We start from the raw sequence: 12,730 nt of genomic DNA, 5'->3' as shown, positions 1-12,730 counted from the left end.
TTGGCAATCTAAGCAAAAAATAGCCTTGCAAGGCAACGCTGAAATACTAGCTGCAGGCTCCTTTTATCCACAGCGCATTTAACTTCTTGCAGATGACATCACTTAGGGCTTTAGTCCTGTTGTTGTGCCCAGCTGCGCGTCGCATCCACCTCTGCTATTTCGTGTGCTTGCCCACTCCTTGCCTCTGATGCCCTGCGTCTAAGCTGGTGCTGATGAGCGCAGCCTTGCTATTAAATCTGAAAATGCTGCAGTCCTGCTGAGCTCGCCCTTAAATACGCTTTGCAAGTAAGCTGCGGAAGAGCCCTTCCCTGGGGGGGCTGTTCCTCTCCTCCCATTGCTGCTGTGGTTGAGATTTGGAGGAGCTCGGTTCCTCTTGCCCGGCCTTAAAGGAAGTTAGCTGGCTGGGGTGTGGGGTTTGGCCACTTTTAAGGCTACAACTTTGCCTGAAATCAGGAGAAAAGCGTTCAATCCATGCCAAGCGGCTTTGGTGCCTCCTTTGGCATGGAGGGGGATGGAGCCATGCTGGGTTTTGAGCAAGACTTTTGGGTTGCGGTCTGGTTCTGTCCCGCAAATAGGAGTGGTGAAAAGATTGGGAGGGGAAGGAGCCTGTGTCATGCTCCAGAAGAAGGTTTCAGATCCTCTTTGTACAGGAAGCAAGATTGGACCCGTGAGAGCCCCAAATCTGCGGTGAGTTGTGACCTTCCCTGCTCTCCTCATCCTTCAGGCTTCACCTGTCCTTAAACTCGTTCAGATCCTGGGCAGCAATTTTTGGGAAAACCAAAAATTTTGGGTTTTGAACACCTTTGGGCCCTGGAGTCCCACCCCAGGGGCTGCTGGGCTGTGACAAACTCTTGGGCCCCCTGTATCTTTGGCTACAAGTGGTCAAATGTGTTCTGATGGCCGGGGTAGGCTATGCTGGGGCTTCAGGGAGCCATGGTGGGGATCCACTGGATGTTTCTGAGCTGGAACTAAGGAGGGCATTTTCTTCCCAGCCCACAGATGGAAAGGAGTCCCCAGTTTTGGAGGGGAGGACATGGATGCTTGGAGGTAGTTGTTGCCCCTTCTTAGCACTTGTTGATGGGGCCTGAGCATGTAGGGCTGATGCTGGGCTGGGGAAGGGGCATTTTGTCTCCCACTGTATTCCCATCAGGGTGCCCTGCAAGGTGTTCTCCCACTGGTTCCTGCAAGACACATCTTCTGCCTGAGGCCTGTGGCACCCCACTACTGCTTTTGGTTTTGTCCATGTCTCCAGTGTGGTGATAAACCCCAGGGAGCCCCGGCGGGCAGTAAAACCACTGCCTGGGGTGGTGGAGAGCAGGGTCTGCCACGTGCTCCTGGCAGAGCTCAGCCCTTTCTTGTGCCCTGTGGACAGGCCGGGAGCTGAGCTCACCTGGACGAAGCAGCAGCTCTGCAGAGCAGGGAGAGGTGGGTGACAGGCCCTGGCCCTTGTCAGACTGCCCTCACCCTGGAGACCGGGAGCAAGGCACTGGGCACCAGTGGGAAATGACCATGCAAAGACAGACTGGGGCTCATTCACTCTGACTTTTAGGGAGGGAGGGAGAGCCCAGGGCTGGGGGACGTGCTGGGTGCGATGATTTGGGCAGCTTACAGCAGCTCTCACAGGGCTCAGGATGCTTGGGCAGAGCAGCTGCTCCCTTCAGCCACTGTGGGGCTGGAGAGAGGACATCGCTGTTGGGACAGGAGTTCTGGGCAATGCCATCACAGCAAGAATGCTGTGGCCAGGAGGAACGTGGTGCTTCAGGACCTGGTCAGCTCACCCAGATCACGGCCACAGCGCTGTCCCTGTGGAAGATGGCCCAGGCAGAGTGCTGGGTGAGCTCCTCTGGGCACCCCTGACTGCACCGGTGGGTACCTTCCCTGCCCATGCCAGCCTCGAGTGATGGATCTAACAGGTCTGTGTGCTGCTGGCATCATGCAGCTCCTGGGGATGGGGCAGGAAAAGCCACCTTGTAGAGAGCACGGACAGCCTGGCACAGCTGGAGGGTGGCTCTGGGCCATGACCATGCTACAGGTGTCCAAGAGGGATGTCTCAACTGCTGGGTGTTCACCTCCCTCCTCCACCCACCCCAGCAGTGCCCACACCTCTGGCAGGCCATGCCAGCACTCAGTTACAGGCAGTAACCAGCTGGTTTTCTCCCAGCAACAGCAGAAGCAGCCGGTGCTGGCTCAGCAAGGCCAGAGGAGACACAGCACGTCCCGGAGTCGGGCGCAGGTGGCGTGAGCTGGACCATGGAGGAGCAGACGCTGCCCGGGCTGTTCCCGGGCTGACCTGCCGCATCTCCCCCGCCAGCAGAGACAAAGCCATGAGGGCCCCAGAGGTCAGTGAGGGGCACAGGGGACGCGGTGTCGCTGGGATGGGGGGAGGGGAACGCTTGGTAGAGATGATCTGGTGGGGCAAGGAGGGTTGGGGGGAAGGGACTCATTTAATGATGCTTGTAACAGGGTGGGTGCCAAGAGGCCCCCATCCTTGAGGGGTCCTATCCTATGTGTCGCTCCATTGCTGCCCCAGATTGGGGGGCTCTGTCTGTGTATCCTGCTCTGTTGCCACTGTTGCCATGGCAAGGGATGCCAGTGGCCCATTTGCACGGGGCTTGAAGCTGTGAATTCGCAGTGGGGTGACATGGCTGTTGTCAGCCCATTAGATGCCTGACTTGGCTCTAGTTCTCCCTTGTCACCTCTCAGCACCCTTGTGGGGTGTTGGGACAGGCTTGGAGCTCTGTGGCCAAGCTGCATGGGTGGCACATCCATCCATCTGAGAGGAGTAACCCCATCAGTGTGCACGCAGCAATGATGCCATGGAGGCTCATGAGACTGCCACAGGCTTTACTTCCACATTCGGCACAAATGCAGTCAGCCCATGCTCCCCCCTTCCACATCACCACCACTGCCGGGGGGTGGCAGAGCCAAGCACAGCGCTGGGGGAGGCTGTCTCCCCCAGTCCTCCTCCAGCACTGTACTTGGCACCAGGAGCTGTACTTGGCACCAGGAGCTGCTGTGCCCACAGGGATCTCAGCTGGGCAGGTTGATTCGGGGGCACCCAGCCCCAGCACCTGTGGACATCACTGTGGCAGGTACTGCTTGGGGTCCCCTGGGAAGGGCAGGGCGGGTGCCTGGTTGAAGTGAGCCATGAGGAAGATGCCGATGGTGCCACACACAAAGAGGGAGGCCATGATGAAGAAGCAGACACGGTCAATCACCTGTCCCACCAGGATCCACTCTTCGCTCTCCTGCCAGCAGGATGGGGAGGTGGGTGAGGGCTGCCCCTGCTGCCTCCCATGCATGTCTATCTCCCCCTGCCCCAACTCACACTGTTGAAGTCATTCTGCTCCCGTGTAGCATTGGCGATGTAGTTGCAGGCATCCACACAGGCACGGATCTCAGGGCTGGCCTCCTCCAGGCTCTGACAGAAGTCCTGGGCTCTATCACTGTCCAGGCTATGCCCTATGGACAGTGGGACAGCACAGTGGGTACCAGTGAGCAGCTGGCTGCCTGACACATTGCCCAGCCTTGCAGGGGTTGCCAAACACCCCAGGGCTACTCACCGATCTTCTCCAGCACAGTTTTCATCAGCCCGTCCCTCTCCTTCTGCTTCTCAAAGAGCAGCTCGGTCCGGGCTTTCCAGAGCATGTACTCATCAGCTTTCACCATGAGCCCCAGGGAGCTGCGTCTCCGGGCAGCTCGCGGCGGCCCTGGCGCCTCCTCTGGCATGTGCATGCCAAGGTAGCGGGGCAGGAGGTGCAGGCATATCTGGGCACAGTGTCACCCGTGGGGACTTGACCCACCACACACTGCCTAGGGCACCCCATGAGTGTGATGGGTTCCCTTGTGTCTCCTGAAGCATCCCCACGGGGTACCTTTATGCCACTGGGATGCTGGGTGTGTAGGCACCCGCTGTTCCCCAGCCCTCAGTAGTGACTTGCAGGGGGTTGGTGGCACATTGTGGTCCCCTAGGGACATTTGGGGAGGTGCCTCTTGTGCCAGGACTTGCAGTCAAATTAAGGCATGCCTGCCACCCCACTATGCAAGGGTCGTGGCATCGGTCCCCAAATACCACCCAATTCCCCATGTATAAGGGGTAGAGGGGAACATCAGGTACCTGGCGCACCCTCTGAGACATGGAGTGAGTGTTGGGTGTCCTGAGCGAGATGTTGAGGACGATGACAGCGTTCACCACGATCATCACTGTCACCACCATGAGGAAGGTCAGGTACCTGGGGAGGGGACATGGGACCTCATGTAGTCTAACCAAGTCACAAGCTGTGTGCATGTAAGGTCCCTCTTGGTGCCCTCCTGGGCTGGAAGCTGGGGGGACAGGGACACATGGTAGCCCCATGTCAGTCCTGGCTGGGCTGGGGGTTATTTCTGTGCCAGGGTCCTGTCCTGGCACCCAGAGACCCCGCTGGCACAGTGTGCCACACGCATCACTTACTTCCCGATGAGAGGCACAGCCTGGGAGGTCTCGGGCACCTTCTGGGCAATGAGGAAGAGGAAGACGGTCTGAGCCAGGAGGACGTTAATGGAGACGGTGCATTTCTGCCCACCCGCTGCTCAGGAGTGGGGAAGGTAGAGGTTGGCATGGGGCAAAGGGCACCCACCCCAGAGCTGAACCAGCCAAACCCTGCCATGAGGCTTTAACCCTGGGGTACATGGAAATCCATTCCCCCCGGTATCACTGGAGTGGGTGAGAGGTGTCACAGATGGACCCCAAACACAGAGGGGATGATTGATGACCCCTTCCTCACCTGTCACCAGCACATACCTTTGGCAGGCAGAAAGTACACGAGCACACCCATGGCAGAGATGAGGACACAGGGCACAATGATGTTGATGATGTAGAAGAGCGGCTTGCGCTGGATGATGAGGTAGAAGATGACCTGCTGGTACTGGGTGTCATCTGGGGTGAAGCGCTCTGAGTTGATGATCTTCCGGGCAGGGCGGTGCTTGATGGCCCATTCACCATTCTCTGCCGTGACATAGCACCCTGTGAGTCCCACTGCCCCACTGGGGACCCCAGGGCTGCCAGCCCCCGGCCCAGTGTGGGAGCAAGGGGAAAGCTGCTGCTCAGTGTGGGCCCCACGCAGCACCCACAATGGGCACAGTGTGGGGAAAGGTGCTAAGCTGCTGAGGAGCAAGATGAGCATTGCCAAGGGTGCCAGGGTGCCTGCATAAAATCCCCCAAGAAGTTGTTGGAGGGGCGAGCTGGGCACCTGTGGGACACCTTGAGCTCTTCAGGAGCACCCAGGGTGAGTTATGCATGGGGCTGGGGTCCCCCCCATCTCGCTGTCCCCAGGGCACTGCAGGGGGAAGCCGAGCGTGACGCGGGGTGACGGGTGCTGCTTCCCCCGCCGTCTGCGGGGCGATGGATTTTTCCCAATCAGGATCTCAGCTCGGGCCAGTAATGAAAAAATAAATCTCGCTGCCCGAAAAGCATTTTGTTCCTTCAATATGCAATTAAAATGTGATGGAAAACGTCATCGTTTGGCCGTGACAGCTATGTTCCCAGCATCAATCACGCTCCCAGGAGCCGTGTTCTCCGGGAGCGGCTGCCAGGCGGTGAGAGCCCCGAGTCAGGGGGGTTAGAAAAACAAATCTCCCCCACACTCCCACTTCCACTAATAACCTCAGTGTCCGTGCTGTGATGGGAGCTGTTAGTAGCCCCCACAGCCCTGCTTTTGGCAGCCACCGGTGAGGCACTGGGCCTGCTGGGTGTCCCCCCCACCCCATCCCCATGTTGGGGTGTTCTTGTGCCACGCTGTTACCTGTGAAAGCCTCAGGGTCGATGGAGATCCACTCCACAGTCTGTCCTTCCTCCACCGTCAGCAGCAGGTTGATTTCATTGGCGCTGTAGGTCTGGGACCTAGGAAAGGACGAGGGGTGGTGGCACAGGCTGGTAGGTACCTGGTCATGCCTGCTGCCTCCCACCCTGCTTTGGAGTGCTTGGCTTGGCCAAGGTGCCTCCAGCCACTGATGGGGTGCCAGGACATCCCATGCCGATGCACCAATGTGTTGTGTCCCATCAGGACTTGCTGGATGGCCCTGGTGCCCATGCGTGCCCAACTGGTGCCTGTGCCTGCCCAACTAGTGCCCATACGTGCCCATCTGGTGCTCACTGGAAGACCAGGGTGCAGTTCTGCCAGTCAAAGGGGAAATAGGTGACGTGGATGGAGCAGGTGCTGCGGTAGATGGCCGGGGGCAGCCAGTAAATGCTGCCATCAGGGGACACCAGCACGTTGGTGTAGAGGGTGATTTCGAATGTCCCGTCGATGCTGGGTGAGGAAAAAGGGTGAGTTCAGCCCCAAACTGTGACCAAGAGGCAGCAGCCACCCCCTGTGTGTGGATATGTCCCCTTTGTCCCACAACCTACTTGTTCTCCAGGACGATGTCAGGCAGCCAGACCATGGTGGAGGGCACCCGCAGCAGCTGGATGTTGTCGTAATTCTCAGGGTCCCACCGCAGGCGGTAGTCGGACCATTGCTGGGAGGGAGGGAGTGAAGAGGGGGTCACAGTGCTCCCCAAGGCATGGGAGCCTGGGAGTTGCCTGTCCATGGTGTCCCCAAAATGGGCACAAGTGGGGGCACCCACGAAAGGGGGTGCAGGTTTTGGTGCCAGTCCTCTATGGGGTGTCTCCCTGAGATGCAGATGTGGCGGGGCAGGGAGGGGTGTCTGCCTGGAGGGGGGCAGGGTCTCACCATCTCAATCCAGACGTTGGTGGTGAGGGTCTCCTCCCGCTCATTCTGGCATGGAAAGAAGGAAGGAAGGAAGGGGGTAAACAGCTTCAGCACCCTTCCTGCCTCTGCCCCACTGCTGCCCCAAATCCCATCCTGCTATGGGAGTCGGGGGGTGTCTCTCACCAGAGAGATGAGGTTGGTGAGGGTGAGCTTGAGGGTGACGTCGATGACTTGGTCCCCACGCACGGCTGGGCGCAGATGCCGGTTGTAGTTGGTCATCAGGTCCTGGAGCAGCTTCTCCTCCTGGTTCCTGCAGTCCACGCCTGGGGAGGGCATGTGCCATGGGAGCACCCTGGGGTGGGGATGGGGGGGCTACCACTGCCCCGGGAGCTGCTGGTGTGGCTGGGGGGGGGTGGAGGGGGGGGCGGGTGTGGTGCAGGATGTGTGTGGGGAGGGGATGCCCATGTGTGTGTTCCTGTGGGTACACACACAGATGACCGTGCCTGATGGGGGTACATCCATGTCCTGGAGTGCCAGCGCGGGGGTTTACACACCCCCTCCACCTGCCCCACCCCACTCGCCCCCCAGGACCCCTCCAGGGCCAAGCATGGGGACACCCCGGTGGGACTGTATGCCCATGGGTGACAAACTCCCAAGGGCAAAGGCAGGGGGTGACCCCCCAGGCCTCCCCCCAGACCAAGCACCCCTTACCTGCCAGGGCACAGAGGGTGAGGAAGAGGAGGCAGCCATGGCAGCGCATGGCAGCGGCGCAGGGGCTGGGGCTCCACTCAGCCACCCGCACAGCGACGTTCTGGGCCTGGCTCCCGGTGGGACAGGACAGCTGTCCCCTGCCATCAGCTGTTCCCAACAGCCATGGGGGATGGGGAGGGACGGGTGACCACCCACTCCCCCCAGCCAGCACGATGATGCCAGTTCTCTGGGAAGCTTCTCTCGGGAGGGAAGGGGTGGGGTTGGGAATTGGGTCTAGGGGAAAGTGAGCTCAGTGCCTCAGTTTCCCCATGTTCCCCACAGAAGGATGCATCTCCCTGCAGCAGAAGCCCGTGCACCCATGGGTTATGGGAAAGGGGTGCCCCCCCTGCAAGCACCCCCGGCAGTGCCCTGTCCCCACCGTGGTGGTGGCTGCCTTCAGGTTGGGGGGCGGGGGGAGAGGGGGGCAGACAAGTCCAGGCGTATCAGCTTGGAGAGTGATGCCTGCCTTGAGGGTCCAAATCCTGCCAAGCTCTGTGCAGGGGGGCCAAGGGGGTGTGGTGACATTCCTGGCTTAGTGGAGAGGATGTGACAGCTGTCCTTGGCCACTGCTGGTGGGGGGACATCAGCTGTGCCCCTTGAAATTGGAGCCCTGGCATCCTGTTGCTGTGCTGGGGAAGGAGACACCCCCCATGGCCCCCTGCCAGGTGCTGCAGAATGGGGTTTGTTTGGGGGGGGCACGACACACACTCATGGGTCTTGCTGGGAGGTCATGGGGACAGGGGGGGATGTGGACACCAGTGGCATCTCTGCCCACTGCAGTGGGTTCCCTGGGGATGGTGCCATGCTCAGCGGTCCATCCCCTTCCCCAGCCCACCCTGTTCAGCGTGCCCATCCCAGCAGCCATAGCAGGGCTGGTCCCATCACATCCCCATCCAGCCGCAGCTGAGGACCGCTGTGCTCAGGACACCCCACAGCACCGGTTCCCTGGATAGGCGTCACCCTCCCCAGCACACTCAGCGCTCAGGTCAGCACCGTGCGGGAGAGACCCCAGAAGCAGCCCCTGGCTCAGCACCCTGCACTGACAAGGACCCAGCTTTATTTTCTCAAGGTAAGATGCGTGGTGGGAGGCTGGCACATGGGACCCCCCCACCCCTTTAGATGAAGCGCTTGTTCTCCTCCCGGTAGTCAAAGGGGTCTCCAGCGAAGGGCAGTGGTGGGGGGTGGTTGTAGATGCCCATGAGGAAGATCCAGAGGGTGCCCACCACCAGCAAGGGGGTGATGAGGAAGAGGCAGAGGCGGTCCAGGGTCCTGGCCACACGGCTCCAGTTGTCTGTCTCCTGGGGAAGAAGCCAGGACCTGGGCAGTGGGGAGCATGGTGGGCGTAGAAAGCCCCCTCTGCCCTCCCTCTGCCCGTGGTTCTCACCTCGTTGTAGCTGTTTTTCTCTTTCATGTGCTTGACGATGAAGTTGGCGCTGTCAATGACAGGCTTCAGGTGCTCGTAGAGCTGCTCCTCACCCGCATCTGCACCAAGTGGTGCCAAACCTGGGGACGAAGGCGGCGGTGAGATGGGGTCTGAAGGGCTGCCATGCCCAGAGACCCCCCAACTCTACCGCCCTTCCCCGTTTCCCCGCTGAGAATGCAGGGCTCACGGGCAGGGGTGATGCGGCTGGCCAGCCCGTGCCGCTCCGACTGCTTCTCAAACATGAGCTCGCTGCGGGACTTGACGCTGAAGTACTCCTCTGCCTTGGCGATGTAGCCAGCCGAGCTGCAGCGCCGGACGCACGGGGCACCTGCGGGGCTCTCGGCCGGCTGCGACATGCGCAGCAGGCGAGGCAGGGTCTCCAGGAAGACCTGGGGCACACAGGAGGGGGTGTTCAGGACCCTTGGCAACCTCCCTGGTGCAACGACACCTTGTTGCACTTTCTGCCCCCAACTTGAGTGTGTAACCCCCTTGGAGTGGCACAGATGGCACACCCCGATGCAATGCTGGGGCTGAGCTGTCCCATACTCTCTGTGGGCCATGGTGCCACCCTTGCACCCATCAGGTCACCCAGCCCTGCGCCCCGCTCACCTCTTTGACCCAGTCAGACATGACATGAGTGCTGGGGGTGCGGAAATGGAGGTTGAGGACCACGACGCAGATCACCACCACAGCCGTCACCAGCAGCATGATGAAAAGCAGGTACCTGTGGGGGGGAAACGGACCTGGGTCTGGCATTGCTGCAGGGGCTGGGCACAGGCAGAACTGCCCTCTGGCAGCCCAGGGACCCCATGATGTCCCTCATGCACCCAGTGGCACCCAGGACTCACTTGCCGATGAGAGGGATGGCGTGGGAGGTGGCAGGCAGGCGCTGGGAGATGAGCAGGAGGAAGACGGACTGGGCCAGGAGCACTGAGATCACCAGGGTCATCTTCTCACCACCTGGAAAGCAGGTGAGCTCAAGGGAACTCCTGCTCCAGGGTCTCTTCCCAGTGCCCCCTGTACCAGGGTTGCCCTCCCAGCATCCCACCATACAGTGCCCCATATTGGGCTTTCTATTATGGAGGTACCCCAGGGTCCCACATGGGGTATTGCGTGCCCCTGCCAAGGTGCGTGGCTGGGCAATAGTGAAGGTGTCCTATGTGGTGATGTGCCAGTACCAGCATGTCCCTGTTTTGGGTACTGGGATGTACCCATGTCCCACGACCTGATGCAGTTGTGGGACTTGGAGGTGCTCCATGGGGCGACTCCCTGTGCCTGGTGTAGGTGCTGCAAGGCTCACTCACTATCAGCAGGCAGGTAGAAGACAAGGATGGCCATGAAGGCGATGAGGATGCAGGGTGTGACAATGTTGATGACATAGAAGAGCGGCTTGCGCTTGATGATGAGGTAGAAGGTGATGTCCTGGTGCTTGCTGCTCTCAGGGGGGTTCTCATGGTGGATGTTCTTGCGGGCTGGGCGGTGGATGATTTCCCATTCCCCATTCTCTGCCGGGACATATGGGGCGGCACATGGCATGGGGACCCACACCAGGCCCATCCTCACCAGACCCATCAGCACCTAGTCTTCCTGTCTTCAGTGTGGGTAGGTGCAAGACTGGTGGGATGGGTGCCAGGGTGCCAGAGCCCTGGGTACTGGGGTGTCTCCATACCAGGGTGCTCCTAAGCCCCGTACAGGATGTCTCGCTGCCACAGAATGTGGCAGAGAGCACAAGCATTACCTGTGAAGCCTTCAGGGTCAATTATGATCCACTCCACTGGATAACTCTTGCCTGTCTCTGGGTCACTATCCGTTCTCAAGTGCATGCTGATCTCCAGCGCATTGTATGCCAGGGAGCTGGGTGTATCCAGGAAGGAGGGGTGCAGGGGGTGAGGGGCTGTACCTGCTGCTTGGCACCCACCCTGACCTCCAGCATGATGGACTTTGGCCACCGAGTCACCTGCAAACCCCCACCTTGCTGCACCCCAGCAGCAAGGTGTTGGAGGCCAGGATGCCTATCCTGCCACCCACCCCTGCCCTGCCCCAGCCAGCCCCCCAGTACCTGAATTTGAGGGTGCAGTTCTGCCAGTCGAAGGGGAAGAAGTCAACGTTGATGGAACAGGTGCTGCGGAAGATGGCGGGTGGCAGCCAGTAGACGTAGCCTGTGTTGTAGATGAGGACGTTGCAGTAGTAGGCGACCTCGAAAAGCCCGTCATTGCTGCGCTGGGAGAGAGCTGAGGTGATGGCGGGGCCAGTGAGGGGCAGGGGGAGCCCTGGGCATGCATTGGGCACAGCTTGGGGGGGTCAGGAGGGGAAACTGAGGCACGGCGCACTTGTTCTCCAGGACTATCTCAGGCAGCCACAGCATGTCTGCTGGCAGGCGGAGCACCTCGATGTCCCCAAACTCAGACTTGTTCCACTGCAGGCGGTAATCGGTCCAGCCCTGGAGGGGCGAGCCTCAGGTCACCTCTCACCACACAGGGCCACCCACCCCTTTGCCCATGCCTCGAGGTGCAGCTGGCGCTGTGACCGTGTCCCTACTCACGTGCTCGAGCCATAGATTGGTGGTGAGGGTTTCGTCCACCTCTTTCTGCAGTGACAACATGGGACAGTGAGATGTCAGGGCCATGCCCAGCAGCCATACCCATCCCCTCAGGCCAGGACCCCCAACCCTCACCAGCCAGGGGTCAGGACAGCAGCCTCAGGGCTCCCCCCAGCCATTCTAGGGGTGATGCATGGCTGGGGAGCACCCCACAGCTGTCATTGCCCTCGGGCTCACCAGTGAGATGAGGTTGGAGAGGGTGAGGGCCAGGTAGACGTCCACGACCTGGTCAGTGGAGACAACAGGGCGCATCTCCTTGTCATAGTCCCTCTCCTCGAAAAGGTGGTGGATGAGCCGCTCCTCCTGGTTCACGCAGAGCACACCTGGGGGTGTGGGGCCAGGCAGACCAGGTGGGACTTGGGGGTTACTGGGCCCAGTCCCACCCTGCAGAGATGCTTGGTGAGGGCAGGGTGGTCTAATGATGGAGGGCACAGGAGCAGGGCAGGACACTGGGTCTCTGTGCTGCACACGGCATGGAAATGGGATGTGTGGGAATGACAGACGTGTGGGGTGCACACGGGCATGGGACAAGGACGTGACACAGACACAGAGGGACACACAGCCCCAACATAGTCAGGGACACACAGACGTGAGACACTCGGGCGCAGACACAGTGGCAGCACACACACACACACAGAGACACACATGGACACGCTATTTGTGGGGACTCCCCCCACACCACACACACACACAGAGCCCAGGCAGGGACACAGCTCTCCTCCACCTCTGTGGGGGATACTCAGGGATGGGACTCTGCCAGGCAATACCCAAAAAGGAAGCCCTGGGGACACTTGGACCCTTCCAACACCAGCCCCCACCAACCCCATCAAGGGGTCCCAGAGCCTCCCAGCAATGGGGCAGCCCAAGGCCCCGGGTCCCGGCTCACCTGACAGCGTCAGCACCCCGAGCAGGGCCAGCCATGCGGGCAGGTCCCCCATGCGATGCCCGCGGTGCCCTCGCGCCATGCCAGGTTCTGGCCGCCTCCCCGCCTGGCCCGGCCCAGCGGATGTCCGGCTGTCGGCCGGAGCGGGAGATGGATGGTGCCAGGTGCCGAGGGGGAAGGGTGTCGGCACCGGATACCCACTCCCACCCCTCTCTTCCAGCACCCCCGAGCCTGGAGAAGGGGAGACGGGCAGGCACAGCTGGTCTCACCAGCCCCACCTTTGTCAGCCCCTCACCCTGCATCTGGGCGTTTCAGCACAGACATTGTGAGGCATGGGAGGAGTGGCCCCTTCCCTGCTGCCCCAGGGGTGTTGCTCAGGGACAGGA

At 60.5% G+C, this 12,730-nt stretch overlaps 2 protein-coding genes across 2 annotated transcripts; both read right to left on the bottom strand.

The window, feature by feature from the left end:
- Positions 1-2,846: 2,846 nt before the first annotated feature.
- On the bottom strand, positions 2,847-7,449 carry CHRNG (cholinergic receptor nicotinic gamma subunit; the record flags this gene model as incomplete). The annotated part of the gene is made up of 12 exons (XM_084267630.1): positions 2,847-3,248; positions 3,329-3,462; positions 3,564-3,768; positions 4,118-4,232; positions 4,451-4,565; positions 4,781-4,984; positions 5,781-5,878; positions 6,132-6,287; positions 6,386-6,495; positions 6,711-6,755; positions 6,873-7,012; positions 7,401-7,449. The coding sequence occupies 12 exons, from the start codon at positions 7,447-7,449 to the stop codon at positions 3,081-3,083; spliced, it is 1,539 nt and encodes a 512-aa protein (XP_084123756.1). The 3' UTR covers positions 2,847-3,080.
- A 1,032-nt stretch (positions 7,450-8,481) lies between these two features.
- CHRND (cholinergic receptor nicotinic delta subunit) lies at positions 8,482-12,418 on the bottom strand. The gene is made up of 12 exons (XM_084267309.1): positions 12,348-12,418; positions 11,639-11,784; positions 11,405-11,449; positions 11,193-11,302; positions 10,922-11,077; positions 10,601-10,716; positions 10,167-10,367; positions 9,711-9,822; positions 9,472-9,586; positions 9,050-9,251; positions 8,824-8,942; positions 8,482-8,737 (listed from the first exon to the last, which is right to left on the bottom strand). The coding sequence occupies exons 1-12, from the start codon at positions 12,397-12,399 to the stop codon at positions 8,555-8,557; spliced, it is 1,557 nt and encodes a 518-aa protein (XP_084123435.1). The 5' UTR covers positions 12,400-12,418; the 3' UTR covers positions 8,482-8,554.
- Positions 12,419-12,730: the final 312 nt, after the last annotated feature.

The sequence above is a fragment of the Gallinula chloropus genome (assembly GCF_964237585.1).
Source record: "Gallinula chloropus genome assembly, chromosome: 8".
NCBI classification, from domain to species: Eukaryota; Metazoa; Chordata; class Aves; order Gruiformes; family Rallidae; genus Gallinula; species Gallinula chloropus.
Note: the sequence above shows the minus strand (reverse complement) of the source record. Positions and strands in the feature narration are given on the sequence as shown.

Excerpts from the sequence above, each read along its gene's own strand:
- CHRND (XM_084267309.1), bottom strand. The coding sequence starts at position 12,399 with ATGGGGGACCTGCCCGCATGGCTGGCCCTGCTCGGGGTGCTGACGCTG. Across the intron at positions 9,252-9,471 it reads TGTCTGACTGGGTCAAAGAG|GTCTTCCTGGAGACCCTGCC; the intron begins GTGAGCGGGGCG and ends TGTGTGCCCCAG. Across the intron at positions 8,738-8,823 it reads AGAAAAACAGCTACAACGAG|GAGACAGACAACTGGAGCCG; the intron begins GTGAGAACCACG and ends CTTCTTCCCCAG.